Here is a 23,086-nt window from a genome sequence, read left to right as displayed (position 1 = left end):
AGCGCTCTATGCCGTTTCCATCCATCTTTCCCAGTGGGATCCATAATCACGCGCCGTTGCCATGGTAACCAGGAACGCCGCCACACACCACGTGGTTCTGCTTTATTCCTGTCTGTCAAAGTCCAGGACATCCACTGTGGGATTCATGTCTTTGTTTTATTCTGTACAATAATATCCTTCACTAATATCTGAACCAGCCTACTGAGTTGCACTGGTGTAAAGTAGCCTAACTATAAGTAAATGTACTTATTAAAGTAGGCCTACTGTACTTTTTTTGGTATTTGTACTTTACTACTTGAGTAGGCCTATGTCCAATTTCCAATACTTTTACTTCTACTCCACTACATCTCGGATCCAAATATTGTACTTTTACTCCATTTATTTGAAAAAGTTACTACTTTTCTCCTATACTACTACTTAATAGGCTAATATAAATTATATTATAAAACATACAAAAAAAAACACTTTAACCCTATTTAATACCTTGGCTTTCTGATAATAGCCGATCTACAAGCTCACAACGCGTCGCGTACTGGCGTTTTGAGATGGTAGATCTGCTATTTTCAAACATTTTGTACTTTTACTTTTGGTAGACTAATTTAAGTTCATTTTGATGCACTTAAGCCCTACTTTTATTTTTTACTAAAAGTACATTTTGAATTTCTGACTTTTTCTTGTTAAACAGAGTCAATTTCTACATTGCAGTATTATTGATAGGCTACTTTTACTTAAGTAAAACATTTGACACAAGTAGGAACATTTCCTACTTGTTCCACCACTGCATATCTGATATATTGAGTAGGCCTACTGATAGCCAATCAAAGTGTTCTACTGTTCAACATGTTAATAATTATCCAACAGTCATAGTGTTATCTCAGCCTCTTCCCCAGTCTGTCTTTTAGCCTTTGTCACAGTCAGTAGCAAGCTGGCAGCCAATGTCCACCTAGCTTAGACTAGCTTTAGCTGTGTTATTGTTGTTGTTGTTGTTGTTGTTGTTGTTGTTATGGAGGGCTTTTAACCGAGGATCTTTAATGAAACCACAAACATGTATTTTCACCACCCTGCTCTGTGGATCATTGTGTTGCTTCTACCTCATCTGACCAGGGGTCTTCTGTCAGACTACAAGATCTGTGCCGACTCACAGTGTGAAAGTAAGTCATTAAAAAAGACAAATCACAAATGTAATAAAACTACACAATTAGAGAATGTAGAAGAATGTCTTTCTTTCTTGATGGATTGTTTGTCTAAAATCAGTGGTTCTCAACCAGGGGTCCGGGGACCACCAGTGGTCCTTTAAGGGGTTCCAGGTGGTCCCCAGCTAAATGATGGAGAGTTGGTAACCAAATGGACCCTTCTAGATCTATAACTCTTGAGAGGGTAAATCTTAGCTCTCATCTTAGCTCTCAGAGTTCATCTTAAACATCTGCATTATTTAATTTACAAGATGTCTACACAATTAGAGATTGGAGAAGAATTGCTATTTTGATCAATGTTTGTCTCTCCTCTATGGCACCTATAAATCAATACAGCATGGAGTCTTGAGTCTGCAATGCCATCAAATAGTGGTTCTATCTATGTACAGTATATTAAAATACTCTATAGTTAAAGTACTGCTTTATTAGTTTAACCACTTACCCTATCTACCGGTATATCCCTATTTTGGGGCAAACATTCTGCGAAAACAGCAGATGTACCAATATCTACTATATATCAAAAACAAAGGAACTGGTCATTTATGAAAAGAACCCTGTGCAACCCCTTATAATTAAGGGACATAATGTAGAGATAGTAAACAACTTTAAATATCTAGGCACTATAATTGACAGCAACCTTAACTTCAAGGACAACACTGACTATATTTTTAAATCCTGTAACCAACGGCTCCACCTTTTACGCAAGCTCAACTCTTTCAGGGTGAGCAAGCACATTATGGAAACGGTTTATAAGAACCTCATAGAGGGAATCTTAACCTTTAACATGGCAATGTGGTACGGTAATCTTAACATACAAGGTAGAGGCAAGCTGCAGAGAATAGTAAATCTGGCATAAAAAATCATAGGGAAAAAACAAAAACTATTAAGTTGTATCTACAATGAAGTGGTTAGTAAAAAAGCTGTCAAGATAATAAATGATCCTCTCACCCACTCCATAGGGAGTTCGATTTACTTCCCTCTGGTAGACGCTATAGAACAGCTTGGGCACACCGTAGCCGTAATATTTTTAAAAATTCATTCATTCCTAATGCCATTAAGGCAATGAATGAAGTCATGTCTCGCTGATCTGCCTGTTTTTTCCAACATATACCATTGTTGTCCTTCCTGGTTGCCTTAAAGATGCTTTGTGTCATTGTGTGTAATTGTTTGTTGCTGTTATCTGTTTTAATGTTGTAAATGTATATGAGATATGAGACAAAAGACAAATCTCCACATTGTGGACAAATAAATGAAACTAACTAACTAACTAACCGTACAAGCTCATGTTGTGAGCTTGTATATCTGCTATGTTGGTGTTCGATGAAGAGATTCGGTGTTCAGTGGTGCTTCTCAAAGAGGGGTCCAGGGGGTCTCTACTCTCCAGCATAATTAGTTGCTACAGATCACAAGCATTTTAAATACTATTTCCATGTTTGCTATTAAAAAGTGAAAATGATGGGTCAACCCAGGTCAACAAAGTAGCCTATAGGTAGATAGATACATTCTGAATTGCAGCGTTAATGCATCACGTGTATCTTTGGTTTTTCATCATGTTCTGTACGCATTATGCAGTGTAACAGCATTTTTTCCACTTTCCAGTTTTCTGTTGCACGTTTTACTTCACAGGTAGGGTAAGGAAAGGGAGTCTTGGCAGAGTGGACATACAGTAGCCTAGTCCATATTGACATTTTAGTTGTATTTATTGGAGTTTCAGTTGACATGTAATGAACGTCAGGCACTTGAGCTCCCTGCCCGTTTATCAGTCTTGTAAAAAGTGCCCTCTCCAGACCAGTTTTTACTCTGGTGAAAGAATGCCCCCTCTTTCCATGCCATACCTGAAGCAGGCATTGACACTAAGACTCTTTCCATGCCATACCTGAAGCAGGCATTGACACTAAGACTCTTTCCATGCCATACCTGAAGCAGGCATTGACACTAAGACTCTTTCCATGCCATACCTGAAGCAGGCATTGACACTAAGACTCTTTCCATGCCATACCTGAAGCAGGCATTGACACTAAGACTAAGACTTGCCCACCTGCCCTCGGCAGCTAAATAAAACTTTTGGGCAAGTGGGAGTTTGCTTTCAGGTTTTCCTGACCGGGCAAGTGCTCATTTGAGACGCAACCGTCTATAAACACAACACCAGATATCTGTCTAAACACCTGAACGTGTCCAGAGCGCTCCGTCTTCTGGTCTGCGGAGAGTAACAAGTGTGAAACCATGGACATATTCAATCATAGCTATGTACATGTAGGTATTTGATATTTGGAGGTATTGAGGTATGATGTTTTGTATCGCACTGCCCCAGAAAGTAAAGAAATAAGTGTTAAATTGAGCGGCAATTAAAATCTTACCTATCATTTTAAAATGGATGATTTACTTGTCGGGCAAGTGTGCATGACCTTTGGGCAAGTAGAACATGACCTGTACTTGCCCGACGGACAAGTGCCTCTGAGACCTTAGTGTCAAGCTCTGCCTGAAGGCAGCATTCAAGAGAATTGCCAAACTCTCCTGAACTTGAACGCAGCATCTTATGTTGAAAGAATTGTCCTCTCTGTGTAGAAATCCATGCCATTACGCCACATCTCCAGTATTCACTTGGTGGCGACCGTAGGTCGCATTTACTATCAAAACCTGCACAAACTGTGAGTGAGTCCGTCCGTCAGTCTGTCTGTCACACCTCACACGTCACACTTTTTCCCTGCTTATATCTCCGCAACCGTTGCCCCGATCCATGCCAAATTTTGCACACACGTTCCTTGGCTGCCAAACTACAACCTCCAAGGACCCCCGGAGCTCCAGGGACCCCCAGGTCCCTGGGGGACCCCCAGATGTAAAAAATGACCAAATGCGCAAACATGACCAAATGACCACCCCAACGGGGCTGCTCACGGGGAATTCCCGGGGACCACCGACTCCTGGTGCTCCAGAACGGATGCAAAAGTGGTGGCGCCCCCAGTGGAGGACCCCCTACACTGCAGCTCACATAAAATGCCGTAACTCCGGCTAGGAGCGACCGGGACAGCCGGGGCCGGTACCTATTCGTCCGCCTTGCCGGCGCGGAGACCCCACCCCTCATTTCTCACATGGCCCTCTTCTAGCGCCACCATGAGGCCGATTCTTGCAAAACACATTTTTGGACACTGCTCCTACAATTTTCGCCCTAAAATCACGCAAATCGGTACACAGTATGTCTACACTCATCCCATCAACATGAATCTGTCCCATATAGCGCCACCTCCAGGCCGATTTTTAAAAACACATTTTTGGACACTGCTCCTACAGATTTTGCCCTAAAATCACGAAAATCACTACACAGTATGTCTACACTCATGTCATCAACATGGATCAGGAAGATTTTGGAAAAACACATTTGTGCCCTATTTGTGGAGATAAGCCACCTACGGTCGCTTATCTCCCGATTAGGGAGTCTTACTGGTGTAGTTTGTTATGTTATGTTGTAGTTTGTTGCAGTCATCAGGCTGCCGTAACCGCAAGCAGGAGCCACCGGTGCTGCGGTGCACGTCCAGAATGAATGAAAACATCATTAGAGCGTGTCCTACAGTATATATCACAGGATTCAAATCCAGCAGACATTTAATATACATGAATTGGCGTGTGTGTGTGCGTGCGTGTGTGTGCACGTGTGTGCGTGCGTGCGTGCGTGCGCGTGTTGCGTGCGTGTGCATGTGTGCGTGCGTGCGTGCGTGTGCATGTGTGCGTGCGTGCGTGCGTGCGTGTGTGCGTGCGTGCGTGCGTGTGCATGTGTGCGTGCGTGCGTGCGTGCGCGTGTGCGCGCGTGCGTGCGTGCGTGCGTGCGTGCGTGCGTGTGTGCGTGCGTGCGTGCGTGCGTGCGTGCGTGCGTGTGTGTGTGTGTGTGTGTGTGTGTGTGTGTGTGCAGGTCTGTTGAGCAGGGTCCAGGCCCTCAGGGACCACCCAGCCAGGGACTGTCGCTTCCTGGCCTTCAAACGAGGAGACGTCATCTTTGTTTACCACAAGCTGACCGGCAGGAGACAAGACCTCTGGGCTGGGAGTGTACGTCCTTATGTCCTTATGTGTGCCTCCTTATGTCCTTATGTGTCTCTGTATGTCCTTATGTATGTCTGTGTGTCTCTGTGTGTCTCTGTATGTCCTTATGTGTCTCTGTGATCATGGATATTGTTTTGTTTTTGTTCCTAAGCCAGTAATTTGATGACCAGCAGTGGTTCCCTATGGAGACACAAAGTACACAGGGCGAGCCATGCCCCTTCTAAGGCACAGGGCGAGGATACACTTGCCGCTGGACTCAAACGGCAGCTCCCTATTTGATCGTTGATCTGTGTGCTCCTCTGTGTGCTCCTCTCCTCGTCGTTATATTTCAGATTGACAAACAGTTTTTATGTCCGTTTTATATTTCAGATTGACAAACAGTTTTTATGTCCGTTTTATATTTCAGATTGACAAACAGTTTTTATGTCCGTTTTATATTTCAGATTAACAAACAGTTTTTATGTCCGTTTTATATTTCAGATTGACAAACAGTTTTTATGTCCGTTTTATATTTCAGATTGACAAACAGTTTTTATGTCCGTTTTATATTTCAGATTGACAAACAGTTTTTATGTCCGTTTTATATTTCAGATTAACAAACAGTTTTTATGTCCGTTTTATATTTCAGATTGACAAACAGTTTTTATGTCCGTTTTATATTTCAGATTAACAAACAGTTTTTATGTCCTTTTTATATTTCAGATTGACAAACAGTTTTTATGTCCGTTTTATATTTCAGATTGACAAACAGTTTTTATGTCCGTTTTATATTTCAGATTGACAAACAGTTTTTATGTCCGTTTTATATTTCAGATTGACAAACAGTTTTTATGTCCGTTTTATATTTCAGATTGACAAACAGTTTTTATGTCCGTTTTATGTTTCAGATTGACAAACAGTTTTTATGTCCGTTTTATATTTCAGATTGACAAACAGTTTTTATGTCCGTTTTATATTTCAGATTGACAAACAGTTTTTATGTCCGTTTTATATTTCAGATTGACAAACAGTTTTTATGTCCGTTTTATATTTCAGATTGACAAACAGTTTTTATGTCCGTTTTATATTTCAGATTGACAAACAGTTTTTATGTCCGTTTTATATTTCAGATTGACAAACAGTTTTTATGTCCGTTTTATATTTCAGATTAACAAACAGTTTTTATGTCCGTTTTATATTTCAGATTGACAAACAGTTTTTATGTCCGTTTTATATTTCAGATTAACAAACAGTTTTTATGTCCTTTTTATATTTCAGATTGACAAACAGTTTTTATGTCCGTTTTATATTTCAGATTGACAAACAGTTTTTATGTCCGTTTTATATTTCAGATTGACAAACAGTTTTTATGTCCGTTTTATATTTCAGATTGACAAACAGTTTTTATGTCCGTTTTATGTTTCAGATTGACAAACAGTTTTTATGTCCGTTTTATATTTCAGATTGACAAACAGTTTTTATGTCCGTTTTATGTTTCAGATTAACAAACAGTTTTTATGTCCGTTTTATATTTCAGATTGACAAACAGTTTTTATGTCCGTTTTATGTTTCAGATTGACAAACAGTTTTTATGTCCGTTTTATATTTCAGATTGACAAACAGTTTTTATGTCCGTTTTATATTTCAGATTGACAAACAGTTTTTATGTCCGTTTTATATTTCAGATTGACAAACAGTTTTTATGTCCGTTTTATATTTCAGATTGACAAACAGTTTGGTTATTTCCAGAAGGACGCTGTGAAGGAGGAGCAGGTGTACGCCACCACAGAGACAGTGGTGGAAACACGGGTGAGAAATATTTAAAAGAAATCTGCAAACGTATGCCTTACAGCAGGCCAGGGTTCCCCAATTAGTTTTCCCCAAGGGCCGAATCATGTCTAGGGTACCAAGCCGAGGGCCACAGCATTGAATCATGTCTAGGGTACCAAGCCGAGGGCCACAGCATTGAATCATGTCTAGGGTACCAAGCCGAGGGCCACAACATTGAATCATGTCTAGGGTACCAAGCTGAGGGCCACAGCATTGAATCATGTCTAGGGTACCAAGCCGAGGGCCACAGCATTGAATCATGTCTAGGGTACCAAGCCGAGGGCCACAGCATTGAATCATGTCTAGGGTACCAAGCCGAGGGCCACAACATTGAATCATGTCTAGGGTACCAAGCTGAGGGCCACAGCATTGAATCATGTCTAGGGTACCAAGCCGAGGGCCACAGCATTGAATCATGTCTAGGGTACCAAGCCGAGGGCCACAACATTGAATCATGTCTAGGGTACCAAGCCGAGGGCCACAGCATTGAATCATGTCTAGGGTACCAAGCCGAGGGCCACAGCATTGAATCATGTCTAGGGTACCAAGCTGAGGGCCACAACATTGAATTATGTGTAGGGTACCAAGCTGAGGGCCACAACATTGAATCATGTCTAGGGTACCAAGCCGAGGGCCACAACATTGAATCATGTCTAGGGTACCAAGCCGAGGGCCACAACATTGAATCATGTCTAGGGTACCAAGCCGAGGGCCACAACATTGAATCATGTCTAGGGTACCAAGCCGAGGGCCACAACATTGAATCATGTATAGGGTACCAAGCCGAGGGCCACAACATTGAATCATGTATAGGGTACCAAGCCGAGGGCCACAACATTGAATCATGTATAGGGTACCAAGCCGAGGGCCACAACATTGAATCATGTCTAGGGTACCAAGCCGAGGGCCACAACATTGAATCATGTCTAGGGTACCAAGCCGAGGGCCACAACATTGCAGGGGCGACAGTGGCGTTCCCGCTACTCCAGCAACAGTTCAGATATCGTCATTGTCGGGTGAAAATCTTGTATGTCCAAAACCGTTCGTTTTGCATTTATCATTTTAAAAACGATTTAAACTACGCCTCGCACCGCGAGGCGTTGTGTGCTTGTAGATCGTCTGTTTTCACTACTTTTGTGCGACGGCCTTGTATGATTTGCAAAAGAACGTACAAATTTGGAGATACGAGATTTCCACCCGACGACGACGATATACTAGTGTTTGTTGCTGCTCTTATACCACCATTATTACTGGGGTTGGTGGGGGCCAGACAGTAGCCCCCCGCGGGCCGCAAATGGCCCGCGGGCCGCCTATTGGGGAACCCTGCCTTAAAGGATTGTGAACAAGACAACACTGTACATCCATCCAATAGCACTCAATGATAATAATCAATAATGAGTACTTGTCATTTTGGAAAACAGACCCAGTCCCAGTCAAACTCACATTTTGAATTCCTGACTCTTACTTGTAACATAGTACTGAATAGTATTGATACTTTTATTGAAGTAAAACATTTCAGTACTTTACACCACTCCGAGAGAAGACTCCTGATGTGTGATCTTAGTCATCTCTGATACACAGAGATGCTGTCTCTAAATGCTGATAAATATGGACAGGCTGACAGTTTGCAAAAATAAAAACACGTACAGGAAAGTACAGTTCGATACAAGGTCTGATTTAAACCTTGTAATTTGATTTAAAAGATTTAAGGCCCATTCCCACTGGGCTTTGAAGACTTTATTGTCAGTTTGCATAGAAAAAAGTACAGTTTCATGACGGTACAGTTCACTGGTACAAGGTCAACTAAAAGGAGATCCTAGGAAAGCACTTGGCTTATTTATTTATTATTTTAAATATACAGTAGGTAAATACAAAGAAGGGTCAGGGGAGGCTGGGCTAGGTTTGTTATTGCAAACTGCTGCCGCCTGCAAGTGGTTTTTCAGGGCGATTTTAGAGGATGCTAGGGAACCACACTCCTTTAAAGCCTTCGGTAAGGCGTTCCACATTTTGGTGGTATACTGTAGAAGAAGATAAACAGATCAAAACAATATATATGTCGTCTATGTTTCTCCATTCAAGTGTTTATCTGGCCCAGTGGGAATGGGCCTTTAAACCTATAGGAAAGCACCAGGGCTTGTGTCCATTGGGGTCCAATTAGTCTCGCGTAGCCAGTCAACTATTCCACAATCTGAGAATGCTATATAGAGTCTGGAACGGCAGCTCCTGAACAGCGAGTGTCGGAAGTAGCCACTGCTGCACTGAACTGTAGTCCCATTGGAAACATAACAGAAGCACAATAGCTCAGACAAAGTCATTCGAGCGGCCTATTCTTGTTATGGGTGTATAGTTTAAGAAAACGTTTGAAAACATCATGGAGGTAACACCAATAACACCAGAGAAAGACGAAAATAATGCCCCCAGAAATGTTGAAAGGAGACATAACGCTTCCAGTAGGACATGTTATTGCAACTGCACCAAGGGAGCGGTTGCGTCACATCCGCTTTATCTCGCATTCATCGTTTCTATTTCCGTTTGCCAGACTGTATGCCAGGAGCATTTGCCCAAATTGCAGAGGCAACAGTCTGGCCTCGCGAGACTAGGGTCCAATAGAATGACTGGTTAAAGGAGTAGTTCACCCCCAAAAAATCACACACCATGCATGGAGACTTGAGTTCAATAATATGTTTTAGTTTTTTGTTGCATTCCTAAGACAATAATTTGATTACAATAAATGTACCGCCCATTGATTCCGGATGGGGACCCAAATGCATTTTGGGCTAACCCATTCGGAATCAATGGGGGCACATTTAGTATAATACATTTTTGTTGTCTTAGGAATGCAAGAAATCCCCCAAAACATTATTAACGTTAACATTGTTGAATTCTCCAAGCATGTTTTTGGGGGGTGAACTAATCCTTTAAGTTACGTACAGATTCTGCTGTCCAAAAACCAGTCCATGGAGGCAGTCTGCTGTTGGATTGACAGCTGCATTGGAAACTAAACTATTGTCATTCTAAACTTGCTATTACAACGTTGTTAATAAAACTCACTCCCATCCTCTCCTCAGGACTATGATTTCTTCTGCATGGACGAGAACGGCTACGTCAAGGACTCCAGCGACCTGGACATCCTCGAGGACCAGGAGGAACAGGAGAACTTAGAACCTGTCCAGACGGGTACGGACACCACTGGAGCCCAGGAGGAAGGTTCTGGAGGAGGTTCTGAAGGTTCCACCGTCTCCACCCAGGGCCAGACCAGCACAGGACCCCACCAACAGAACCACCAGGAGGTCTCAGGGGACCAGAGAGATGCACATGTAGCAAGTGAACAAGGTGGGTCTCCTGCAGTGGTCCAAAGTAAACCAAGTACCGGTACATTTACTCAAGTACTGTACTTTTTTACAACAAGGATTCATATTTTAGATTGTAATTATGGAAAACAAAAAATGAGTGCTAAAATGTTTTCATTTACTGCTTTCTATCGTTTTATCCATTTTAGCTATTTTGATTTCAGTGGGTGGGGCATGCGTACAAGTGGCTAAATATGTCTTTTTAGACACAATAAGCCCATTCCCAAGATGCACCACAATCTTGTTTCCTTTGGGTTCAGAGGTATTAATTTCATCAACATTGAGAGCTTTAGTTAATAGTTACTAGTTGCTGTGCAGATTTAGAACATCATATAGAACATTATATCTTATTTTATATTTGAATAGTCATGATCTGCAACTCATAACACATTGCATTTTGTAAAAAATATTAGACACATTTGAGTACTCTTACTTTGGTATTGTAAGTATATTTTGATGCCAATCCTTTTGTGCTTTTACTCAGGAATGTTATTGATAACAGAGTATTTTTTATACAGTATTGCTTTTACTTTAGTAAAGTGTGCTTCTCCCATCACTGTTCTCCTCCTTCTCCTCCTTTAGCCTCCTCCTCCTCCTCCTCTTCCTGGCTGGGTTCATCTGTGACAGGCTGGCTGGGTTTGGCCGAGGATGGAGAGGATGGACAGGACAGAGAGGATGAAGCATCGTCCCACACAGAGGACAAAGCCAGCGAGGAGACATCGGGTTCCTTGGCTTCCTCGCTGAGCGGCTGGCTGGGCTTCGGAGGAGAGCAGGGCAAACCGGAGGACTCCACAGAGGGAGAGGAAACGGACGGAGGAGAGACAGAAGACGAGGGTTCCATCCTGGCGTCCGCGGTGACAGGATGGCTGGGCTTCGGAGACGAGGGCCGGGCGGAAGCCGCAGCGGACGGGCCGTCGTTCCGGAGCCGCAGGCTGGCCCTGGACCTGGAAGCCAACCAGCTGAAGGACAGAGGGACGTTGGACTGGCTGGGAGACGGACTGAGCAGCGCTCTGGGGTTGGGTTCCACCGGACAGGAGGCGGACCCGGGGGAGGAGCCAGGGGACACCAAGCAGGAGGCGGAACCACAACCGCAGTCTCGCTCTTGGATGGACGTGGGCCTCCGGGACATGTTGGGTTTCGGGTCGGACACCGATGGAGCCGACGAGACAGTCGGAGACGGCCCGGAAGACGGAGAAGAGGAACGAAACTCACGAGAACCGGCGACAGGCTCGCAGAGGGACGCGGCGAGTCAGATAAGACCCGGATCGACTGAGGACAGAAAGACTGAGCCAGGAGATGGAAGGAAAGAGGAGGAGAGAGAAGGAGACAAAGATGGGAGAGAAGGAGAGGTGGGCGAGAGTGAATCAGAGATAAGAGAGTTTGTAATAAATGGAGGAGATGACAGGACCATGGACAGTGACGCCACACACACCGAGGAAACAGAGGAGGTTGGAGAGCTTCCTACAGAGTTGGGTACCACTGAAGCGACCAGAGTTGATGCTGATGAGGTTCAAGATGTCCATGACACCTTGAATAGCAGCGAGCAGCCGGTCTTAAACATAGAAAACCCATCAGTGGCAGGCGGGGAACGGGAGGTCAACCCCCGCCAGACAGAGGCAGACACAGATCCCCCGTCTGAAGATGATAACGTGGAGGAGATCAGAGACACGGACGAGGCAGAGGGAAAACTCCAGAGCCACGTTCACCACAGTTCTTCTACACAGCAGCCAGCAGGAGGCCTGAAGGGAGACCGTGTGGAGCTGGGTGAAGGCAAACTGAGCCTCACAGCACACCAACATAAGAGTGCAGATGAAAGCCAGAGCCGCGAGGTTCATCAGCGGCCCGCAACTCAAACCGACGTCGACCAGAGTTCTACGTTGAATTCCGTGGATTCTGCTGTGGAGACTTTGTCGGGTAAAGACGAGGAAGATAAGAAAGGTGAGCGGGAAAACGGGCAGGAGGAGACGGCGGAGGAGGAACGCCAACGATTGACAGATCAGATCGTCAACGCGAGAGACTCCTCCAGGACGTCTGTGGAAAGTCAGCTCAGCAGCGACCGGAGTGAAACTGACCGCAGTAACACGGAGACAGAAGAGTTCCACAAAGACTCCCAACAAGCTGCTGCAGCAGTCAGCAGCTCCTCCTCCTCACACCACAGTGAGGTCACAGCAGGCCACGGGGATGAGAGCGGTGGCAGGACCACGGCTCTCTCGTCATCCGACGCAGCAGAGGACAGAGACAGTAGGATCCTGAGCGAGGATATGGTCTTCACTCCTGAGAGCACAGGAGGTGATGCTGACCACACCGACGCTGCAGGTGTGGTCGACGGTGGTACGGACGAGGCCACGCCCCAGGAAATGACTGTACAGGAAGCTGACACTGATGAAGAGAAACCACAAAGGCCTGAGACGGAAGAAGTGGATCCTGTCGAGGCTCTGAGTGATCATAAATCACAGGTAGGCCTGCAAGTCTTCTCTTAGTGATTATTCTATTGATTCTATTGATCAAATAATTAACTAATTCAAAAAGTAATCCTTTTTTAAAATTGATTATTATAATTAACCACGTCAACCCTATATTATACTTTGAAGTATATGTTACAGTGTCACAAAAATAGCAGATCCACAAGCTCACAACGCATCACATCGTGACAAGTTGTGAGGTTGCTGATTGACTATTTTCCTTTTACATTTTGAAACACTTCAGAAATGTTCTGCCATCGATAAAAGTCGGTTAGTGATTTTTGTTTCATCATTGATTAAATCGATTAGTTTGATTAACTGTTTCGCCTCTATTCACAGGAATCTGATGGACCCCAGACCTCTACCGGAAGAACTGAATCTGGGCAAAACGATCACGAGGACTTCGACACAGTGACTTTTAACGAAAGCAGCCGCCACACAGCTCGCAGTGCCGACGCAGAGACGGAAACCAAACCCTTACAGCCGTCCGGTTCTGGGTCTGAGAGTGAGAAGAGTCTCCAGTCTACAAGCAGCACCACCGCTTACCGACTGTTAAGCAACCAGGAAGAAGGCACCGAAGATGAAATCGACCCAGGGACGCGTTACTCTGAAACGGCGACCGGCGCTGGAACCAAAGATACCGAAACCCAGGAGCAGGAAGAGAAAGAGAGAGAGGAGAAGAGGGAGGATAAAGAGGAGGAAAAAGAAGGGAATAAGGACGAGGAGAGGAGACAAGAAGAAGAGGCAGAGGAGAGCCTTGACGATAATAACAATAATGACACGTTGGTGAAAGACTTGAACACCAAGGTCTTAGAAGGTCTCAAAGAGAGTCACCTGTACGATTCTGTGGAGGAAAGGGTGTCAAGAAGGACTCAGGAGAGCGATGTGAGGGACGTCATGGGTCAGACATCAGCGGGACGGAGGGATGGCGGCCAGGAGACGCTCGCTGAGGACACGAAGCTGGATGGAAGAGGTGAGGAGAGGAGGGAGGAAGGGAAGGAGAAAGAACCAGAGGTGGAAAACTCACTGGAACGTGTCGCGTCTGATGAGGAGAGAAAACACATCCTATCGGGAGGAGGTGAGAAGGAGGATATTGACGACACAGTAAGTGACATCACAGTCAGCGACATCTCCTCCAATCAGAGCGGTGTGATTACTGATCAGACAGGAGCAGTCAAGCACAGAGACGACGATCAACTGTATTCCGATCGGACGGAATCTCCTGGAATCTCCAACGACCCCACGGCAACACAGACGCCTTCCGATCGGCGAGAACACGCCGAGAAGGATGAAGACGCAACAACGGAGGGGGAAGATAAGAAGGTAAACCTACGGAGGCACGACGCGGTGCTGGAGGAAGATGCCGATGAGCAGCTGGAGATAAACGACGCTGACGCGTTCTCTGACGGGACGGAGAGAGATGGGAGGGTTTCGGCTTCGCGCAACGATGTTGCCGCGGAGAGTGAACGGACGGACGGCGTTTCAGACGATCCCGCACAGGAGTCTGTCGCTGTGGTTCCTGAACATGCAGATGATGCAGCCCCCGAGGACCCCCAGAGCAGAGGACCCACCGAGGACCCCCAGAGCGGAGGACCCACCGAGGACCCCCAGAGCGGAGGGGCCACCGAGGACGCCCAGAGCGGAGGGGCCACCGAGGACCCCCAGAGCGGAGGGGCCACCGAGGACCCCCAGAGCGTGGAATCCACCGAGGACCCCCAGAGCGGAGGAGCCTTCGGTCTGTTCATGAACACCTTCAGCTATTTCAGCCGTGCCCCCAGCGCCCACAACCAGGACCCCAGGGAACCACAACCCAAGCACCAGGGACCCAAAGAACGGAACCCCAAAGAACCCCAACCCAGTGAACCAGAATCCAAAGAACCAGACATCAGTGAACCAGAATCCAGAGACCAGGAACCCATAGACCCAGAACATATAGACCCAGAACATATAGACCCAGAACATATAGACCCAGAACATCTAGACCCAGAACCCAGAGAACCAGAACCCATAGACCCAGAACCCAGAGAACTAGGATTTGACCCAGAGCGGGACCTGTTCTCCCCAGAAGAACAGGTCCACATCTCGGAGCCCCAGCAGCTCAGCTCTCCTCCCAGTACCATCTCCTCCCTCTCCCAGTCCCAGACCCAGGCCAGGCAGACCCAGCCTTCCTCCTCCTCCTCCTCCTCCTCTCCTCTTCCTGGAGTCCAGGCCTCTTCTCTTCCTCCCCAGGTACAGTGGTGTGATATGGATTTTAGAAAGTGTGGGTCCTCTAAATTCATGACGTCATGCGCGCACACTGTTTTTTATTGTTAATTAGTGTGTGCATATGAGGCGTGAGTGTGTGCAGCAAAATAAGTGTGGGCTCGCTGAGCCCACGCGAGCCCATGGCATATCACCCCTGCCCAGGTAGGCCTGTCATGATGGTTTCATAATCGTCTAATCGCAATTATTTGACATAATCGCAATTATTTTGTCTAATAATCGTCATAATCGTTTCCATGTTGAAAAAATGTTTGTGTATTTTCAAACGTGTTCAAAAATAGTGGAAATAGCAGATCTTGTGAGCTTGTAGATCGGCTATTTCCACTGTCAATGTTCTTTTTCCAAGTATAAAGTTGTCAAATATGTCAGTAATTTCTTTGTATATTTAGGTTATGTGCAACTTCAAAGCCTACAAGCAAAACAGAAATGTAATTGTCAACGACAATTTAAACACAATTAAACTGTTAATCGCAATTATTTCAGTGACGATTAATGGTCATGTAAAATGTCATAACGGTGTCAGCCCTATCCCCAGGTCCCATCCCATCCCCAGCCTCGCTCTCAGGCATCAGGTGTGGACGCACGGAGCAAGACGACAGCCTCCGTCTCCAGACACTACCAGAACCTCCTGGTCCATGTCAGCCTGGAGGAGGCGGTCCTTCTGCTGGAGGTCAGTGGGGACTCTGTTGACAACTGCTGAAACTACAACGAAAAGGGTTGTATTTTGATTGTCTTAAGTAGCAGCGCTTATGCCTTAACTTAAAGGCCTGTCCATACTGTCTCCGACCACCGAACCTCTCGTCGTAGAGTTCCAATTTCCACTGATGAAAACGGAATAAAAACAAAATAAAATGGTGACTAAAACTAAAACTAGTTATACTGACAATTTCGTCAAACAAATTAAAGAAAATGTACTAAAGTGTCAGGGAGGGACTAGTGGAGAAGAGATCCAGTAGAACTAAAAGACAGTAAGACACGTCATTTTATGTTTGCTTCACTCTCTGAAAATAGCCGATCTACAAGCTCACATGTGAGCTTGTAGATCAGCTATTTTCTTCACGCAGCTGAGTATGAATTGCAGCGCCATCACAGCCCGCCAAAATACTATTTAGTGGACTAAATCAACTTTAGTCGACTAACATCTTACGCCATTTAGTCGACTAAAACATTAAACATTTCAGATGACTAAAATGTGACCAAAACCTAAATGGAATTTTATCCAAAAAGACTGTAACTAAATCAAACTAAATCTTCTGTGTAAAAAAATCAACGCTATCCTGAAGGTGTTCGGCCGGCACAAGCTGCAGTGGCTGGACTATAACCTGGGCGAAACCCCGTCCGGGGGGGGCGAGGACCGCCAGCACGACCTGTCCATCCTGTCCCACATGGAGGGGGTCCTCCACCACCACATGGAGGCGCTGCAGAGTCCACAGGAGCAGGGAGACGAGACGCTGCTACTCCTCGCCCTGAAGAAGCTCCAAGCTCTGCTGGGGAGAATGAAGGAGGATCTCACCACGGGGAGAACTGATGTCACCGACGCTGCCCGGAAAGGTATTTCTATAACGATGTGTCTTCAAACGTAATAGTGTACAGGGACGTACAGAGAATGTTAGAGAGGCAGGGCGTGTTTCCTAAACCCACCAGGCTTGAGTTAAGTCCCGCCTCGCGGAAACGCGAGAACTTCCATGCAGGAGTGGCTGAAATCCTTGCCGGTCACATGGAGGGTGGATAAAGTCAGACCTAGTAAAGGCATGAAGACAATCTTAAAACTTGTACTGAGAAAAGCTAGCATTTGCACAATGCACAGCTATTAATTTGTCACTACAGTGCTCAAAATAAACTGTGCTAAAAAAAATACTTGTAGGCCTACTGTGCTTAAAAGAGGGAAAACTTTGTAACTTTGCTAAAGAGAAAAACGTACTGAGAAAGCTATTCATTTGTCACTGCTGTGCTCAAAATAAAAACTCTTACTGATTATCAGTTAAATTGTTATAGTTTGGATATGGCTTTGGGCATATTATGCTGTGTGTATTATTGTAATGGATCAGTAGGTAGTAGGTATAGTATTGCTTTGCACTAAGAGCACTATAGACAGTGTGCGTAAGTGTGCACTTTCATACTTAAGATTATTGAGAGAGGCGTTTAGGAAACACGCAGAGGCAGGGGCTGACATTTCTAAAAGGGCCTTTTACTCACAAGGTGAACTTGGAGGTCGGCTTTTTTCGGTGTGTGACGCCACACTGAACTAAGCATAATCAAGTGAATGCTGGAGATGTGGCGTAACGGCATGGATTTCTACACAGAGAGGGCGATTCTTTCTGAGTTCAAGTTCAGGAGACAATTCTCTTGAACGCCACCTTCAGACTTGGCATGGAAAGAGGTCATTTGCATTTCTTTCATCAGAGTAAAAACTGCATTCATATTCTGGAGAGGGCACTTTTAACAGGCGGGTAAAAGGGCAGGGGCTCAAGCCCCCCTTGGTGTCTATGTGTGCACGGGCCAGTCAGTGTATCTTGGCCTAACGTTGTCAAGCTGAAGCCCTGTTTCTCTGTATTTCATCAATTTCATTTTACGTTTGCCTACAAAGATGCCCTACTTTATGCCTCATTGTATGGTAGTAGTGCACACAAGTAGGGAAAATATACCATAAAGCTGATATGATTGCTTGGTGATCAACTATTTGTATTTCTTCCTCAACATTTTCACCTTTTAAAAGCAGGTCCAAAATATGGAAACTGATTCATTCTCCTCACTAGAATGTGTGCTGACCATATAAGGACTTCCACCATGGCCCGTGTTGCGAGCATAGCTAGATTCGGTTTTCAGAGGTGGCCAGCCAGTCCTCGACCAATCAGGGTAGAGTATGGCCGTAGTTATGTTATGATGTTTGGTTATGATGGTCGAAATAAAAGTTTTGAGAACCACAGTCGCTCTGAATTAAGAACGTCTGCTAAATGCCTATATTGTAAACTACTGAACTCATAAAATGCCACAGTCTGGTAGTAAATCAGTATCATACATATCCTGAAGCTGGAGACGTAGGCCTACCGATATTCAGTGATTGGGTCTAATGATCAAAACGAGAACATTATAATGGTGTAAACAATCTATAAAAAACTAAACATTTCCACGCTGTAAGGCCAGTAAGGGACAATCACAAGATGACCCCCGGCCACTTGCATTATCACTGAATACACCTTTAAATAATAACTACATCAGAACATTTCCTTAACAGTTTTGGACAAGCATTTTTTCTTTTTTTTATTGATTGAATACTTTATTAGTCATAAATGTAAACAGCACAGTCATACATTAAGGCTAAAAGGGGACAGTGACAACAATATACAATATGGTGGTTCTGTTCTGATCTGGACAATGTTTATTTTATAATGACTTTGTTAATCGTGATTTGGAAAGTGGTTCTCAAAGTGGGGTCCAGGGACCCCCAGGGGTCCTTGGGGGAGTTCCAGGGGGTCCCCACCAAATATATTTTCAAATGGGGGTCCGCAGGCTAATAATAGGTGTCAATTTGGGGGTCCTCATCGACATGAAAAGGTTTAAGAACCACTGAGTTAGTAAAAGGCGAAAGGCTTATTCGTCATGAAGAGAGACCCGAGTAAAGCCTTTTGCACACAGGCGCGTTTAACCGCGCGGATAAAACGGACAATTTCATTTTTTTAAAAGAAAACAATGATTCTCTACGTCGACCTCATGCACATGCACAACGGATCCGAATTAGCCGTGCGACGAGTGGCTGCGGCAGTGCGTTTTTTTTCTCGATCGAACCCAGTTCGATTCGTGCGTCTTGTCACATGCGGTAAAAAAACTCATCACTCCTTTTATGACTCCTTTTGGGATCCACAGCGCCGATTCCGCACAGCATTGCACACCAAATCCAATGCGTTTTATTCATGCAGCAAACGAAAAAAAAAAAAAAAAAAAAAAAAAAACGCAACTGTCCTGTGTGCAAAGAGCTTCAGAACACATCCATTTTTCTCCCCCTGTATACCCAGACGAGAACAACTGCTCCGGCGTCCATTGTAACGACAGAGACCACTCCTCCACTGAGGAGGGAGAGAGTGAAGAGGGGAAGGAGTGGACCAAAGAGGACAGGACAGACCCTCAGGACCGACCCACTTCCCCACCGTCCCAGGAAGGTACAGTAGCATACAGTAGGGGCGTCAAATACCCTGGGTCCAGGGGGGAACATAAAAGTTACTTTTAAATATAAATCCATGAATGTCTCTTTGTCTATCTATCTGTGCTGGTTATTATGTTGTTAAATTACAGTAAAATAACTACAAATGCAAAATTTTACAAAATGGTCACTTTAACAAGGTATTATAATTATATTCTCCACACTTGTATTCTCCCCAGCTTGACAGAATGGTATATTCCCAGGTTCCACAGGTCAGCTGCACAGGTGCAATGCATTATTATTGTTAATTCTCCCTTTTGCAAATCCCGCCCCATTCTGCCCTGTTTCTATGATGGGACATTTGACCCTGGGCAGATTGTTTTTATAGTGGCAGTGAATGGTATTTTTTATATTTTTTATAGCCTCATTACAGCTATATAAAGTACCAAAGGAAAAACATCTAGGTGATATTAATAAAAAGGGAAGACAAAGGTACAGTAGTTACATTGCAAAACAGGGGGTTTACCCGAAAATATATGTTTTAATTTGTTTAATCCCAGTGGGACAGAATCCTCTTTGCAGATTCTTTTATAGTGGTAGTGGATGGGATTTTTTTTTTCTTCATAGACTCATTACAGCTATATAAAGTACCAAAAAAAAAACACATCTACGTGATATTAATAAAAAGGGAAGAAAAAGGTACAGTAATTACATAGCAAAACAGTAGTTTTCCCCCGAAAATAAATGTTTTAATTAGTTTAATCCTCTGGATCAGAGATAGAATAGAAATAGAAAGAGAAGCGCATTGCATCTTGGGTAGGAAGAGGACAGAAACCAGTGGTGAAAGTGAGCCGGAACGGCCGGAACCCCCGTTCCGTTAAGACATTTGGGGCCGGAACGGAGTTCCGTTAAGACGAGGAGAAGCCAGCTGTCAAAATCCCATGTTAAACCTGCCACAAACACACGTCCAGGAAGAAAACAATAGCCTATACCAAAGTCAGATTAACATACAGTAGGCAACACAAGTGTTACTAGTTATATTTTCTGATTAAGGGCTTCTAAATTATTCCCGTGGGTTTGTGTAGGTCAGTGTGATCCAGTCTGTTTGCGTTACAGTGTTTGTTTGACACGGAGCGCACGGAGCTAATAGAGGTGGGACGTTCGCGAACGAATCAAGTCTTTTGAACGGCTCTTTGAAATGAACGATATGATTCGGTTCACAGTAGGGAGCCGTTCCTTTCTAATGAACAGTGGCCGTCTTTTGAACGGCTCTTTGAAAGGAACGGATCCCAGAGATCCGGCTCACTTCAAAGAGCCATACATCCCATCTCTAGGAGGACTCATTGTGTCTGTCTGTGCCTGCATGGATGCGGCCTTAAGCTAGATGCAGAATAGACCAAAATGATTCTATTCTGTATGTGTAGTGGAGTAGAATTAAACGTATTGGAAATACTCCAGTAAAGTAGGCTAGGCTATACTTAAAACCTGTACTTAAATACACTACTTTAGTAAATGTACTTAGTTACTTTAGATAACTGGTTATAATAATATTAATAATAATATGGGTAATGCTTACCCTTCTGTATGGAACAATGAACAATATGAAGAGGCTTTATTATAGATATTTCATTTAGGATTTCAATCATGTTTCATGTTACAGTAAGTGTGTTGCCTAATTCAGGTGTAGGACCTGTAGTGTTTTACTGTTCCAAAATGCATTTTTCTATGCATTTCAGGGGTTTTGGGGGTTAGATCCTCCCAATTTTTTTCGGCCGCGCAGCTTCGCCGCGCGGCCAATTTATGACAGTTCCGGCAAGAATTTCAAACCACTTTCACCCCTGGACAGAACTATAATGTTTCTCCTCACATAATAGGCTGGCTTTTCGTAATTCTGCCCATTTAAAATATATGTACCCAATCGTGACTCTTAGACCATTGATAAGGTCCATGTGAACTAGTTGTTGAAGCTTATTCATTATGATGAGCGAGATCGCCCCCTACTGCCGCGGCCGTACTGGACGAAGGTCGTGCTCCGCACTGCGGACAGTTTTTGAAAGCCTGAAACAACATTCTCCACTGCACAAACTCCACCCCCGATAGCAAAAAGTGAATGGTTTTTTCTGGTTGGCCAGTCAGGGAGTCTCAGGGACCAATCAGAAGGCTGACAAACGGTGAATTGTGGCACGTTTACTAACATGCCAAGTTTAGCTGCACTTGAACAACCGTTCCAGGCTGCCATATCCAGCCCAAGAAACCGTAGAAACGGGGGGAAAAAACTGACAAAACTCTTTTTTTTTTTTTTATATATAAATTGTGAAAATAGCCGATCTACATGCTCACAACGCCTCGCAGCGCGAGGCGTTGTGAGCATGTAGATCTGCTATTTTCACAATAGAACAGTGTTGTACAAAATGTAATGCCTCTTTTCCATGAGGACTCCCATCTTTGCCATACCCTAGCTTTTGCTGAACGGACGCCCCTGCCATACAGTAGAGCAGACCTTTGCAGGCTGCAACCCCCAAAATAATCATATTTTAACTGGGGAGCACTAAGAGTTGAGGCATTACTTCTTGTATAACACTTCTTCTATTGTGAAAGTAGCTGATCTACATGATCTACATGCTCACGTACAGCATGTAGATCGGCTAATTTCACAATTTGTGCCAAATATTAGACAATTTATTAGACAAAATGTTTTGTCATTTTAGAGGTATTACAAAGTCCTTAATACACCATGAAATTTCACTTTTCCTATTTTTTTGGGGTCCCACTAGCACCTTCTATCCTCACAAAGTCCCATTTCTGACCGCTGTGTCTTTCTCTGGTTTTGAGAAGGCGAAGGTTAAAAGTATCCCACGGGTTCTCAAAACAGGCTGTCCAGATTTGCTGCCGTCGCTGACGTCATCGACGGCCGTTTTTGAAGATTTTTTTTTTTTTTTTAAAGATTTTGGGGGGGTGGCGCAGTTCAGGCCAAATGTGGTACTGCAGCTGGAAATGCTCTGAGAGCCATTCAAAATGAGAGAGGCTCTCTATTCAGGAGTGGTAATTTAGCCTCAAACCTTTTGAAAAGCGTTTTTGGGACATAAATACTTTTTAAATGCATGGTGTATCACCTTTAATTTGTCACTTTAGAAATGTGCAGATACCCTCTATAGTCTATCCACCTCTTTCCGCAGGAATTTACGGGATAATGTTTTGCACCACACTTCCGGTTAACAGCAGACATACAAGCTCCACAAGCTCACGTCGCGTCGCAGATGCAACCGTTGTGAGCTTGTAGATCACACTCGGCTGCGGCGCCGGAAACTCCGTGCAACTTCTGCGCAATGCACGATGTGATGTCGGAAAGTTGTGGATACACTTAAACTTTATGTTGGTTTGTTTACTGTTGAGAGAGAAAACAGGTTCATCATCTGTTCCCCCAACATGATCATTTCCACGATTGGTCAGGTTTCACTTCACTATGAAACGGGCAAAGCGGGGAGCCAGCCTCTAGTATTTCAAAAATCACACCCAATGTGAAGTGAGCGGTGGCCGTGCTTGCATAACGTCTTCAGACTAGGATTTGAGTCTAGGATGTACAGGCTATGCTACACACACACATTTTGCTATGGCAAAACCCTGAGGAAAAAGTCTACAGACATACGACATATGACATCACTAGACAAACATGATGCTACGTACACACATTATAACATGGCAAAACGCTGAGGAAAAAGGCTACAGACACACGCACAGCCACGTATAGGAGCGGTTTACCGCCGCTCAAAAACTACAAAAGGTTTCATGTGGGTGTTGTTGTTATTTATATCAGGTCACACTTGTTGGTGATGATGTCAC

General features: G+C 44.4%; 1 protein-coding gene across 2 annotated transcripts in view; it reads left to right on the top strand.

The window, feature by feature from the left end:
- Window positions 1-926: 926 nt before the first annotated feature.
- mia2 (MIA SH3 domain ER export factor 2) overlaps window positions 927-23,086 on the top strand; it is an 83,101-nt gene continuing 60,941 nt past the window's right edge. Inside the window, exons 1-9 of one of the 2 annotated variants that reach the window (XM_080750686.1) lie at window positions 927-1,151; window positions 5,098-5,231; window positions 6,954-7,013; window positions 10,103-10,367; window positions 10,967-12,840; window positions 13,186-15,075; window positions 15,644-15,778; window positions 16,392-16,659; window positions 19,122-19,265. In XM_080750686.1, coding sequence (XP_080606812.1) covers window positions 1,046-1,151; window positions 5,098-5,231; window positions 6,954-7,013; window positions 10,103-10,367; window positions 10,967-12,840; window positions 13,186-15,075; window positions 15,644-15,778; window positions 16,392-16,659; window positions 19,122-19,265 — 4,876 coding nt within the window. In that variant the 5' untranslated portion in view covers window positions 927-1,045. Of the gene's footprint in view, window positions 1,152-5,097; window positions 5,232-6,926; window positions 7,014-10,102; window positions 10,368-10,966; window positions 12,841-13,185; window positions 15,076-15,643; window positions 15,779-16,391; window positions 16,660-19,121; window positions 19,266-23,086 lie in introns of both variants that reach the window. The other variant, XM_080750685.1, reaches the window with a different exon arrangement.

This window comes from Nannobrachium achirus, assembly GCF_963921795.1.
Source record: "Nannobrachium achirus genome assembly, chromosome: 20".
Classification (NCBI taxonomy): Eukaryota; Metazoa; Chordata; class Actinopteri; order Myctophiformes; family Myctophidae; genus Nannobrachium; species Nannobrachium achirus.
Note: the sequence above shows the minus strand (reverse complement) of the source record. Positions and strands in the feature narration are given on the sequence as shown.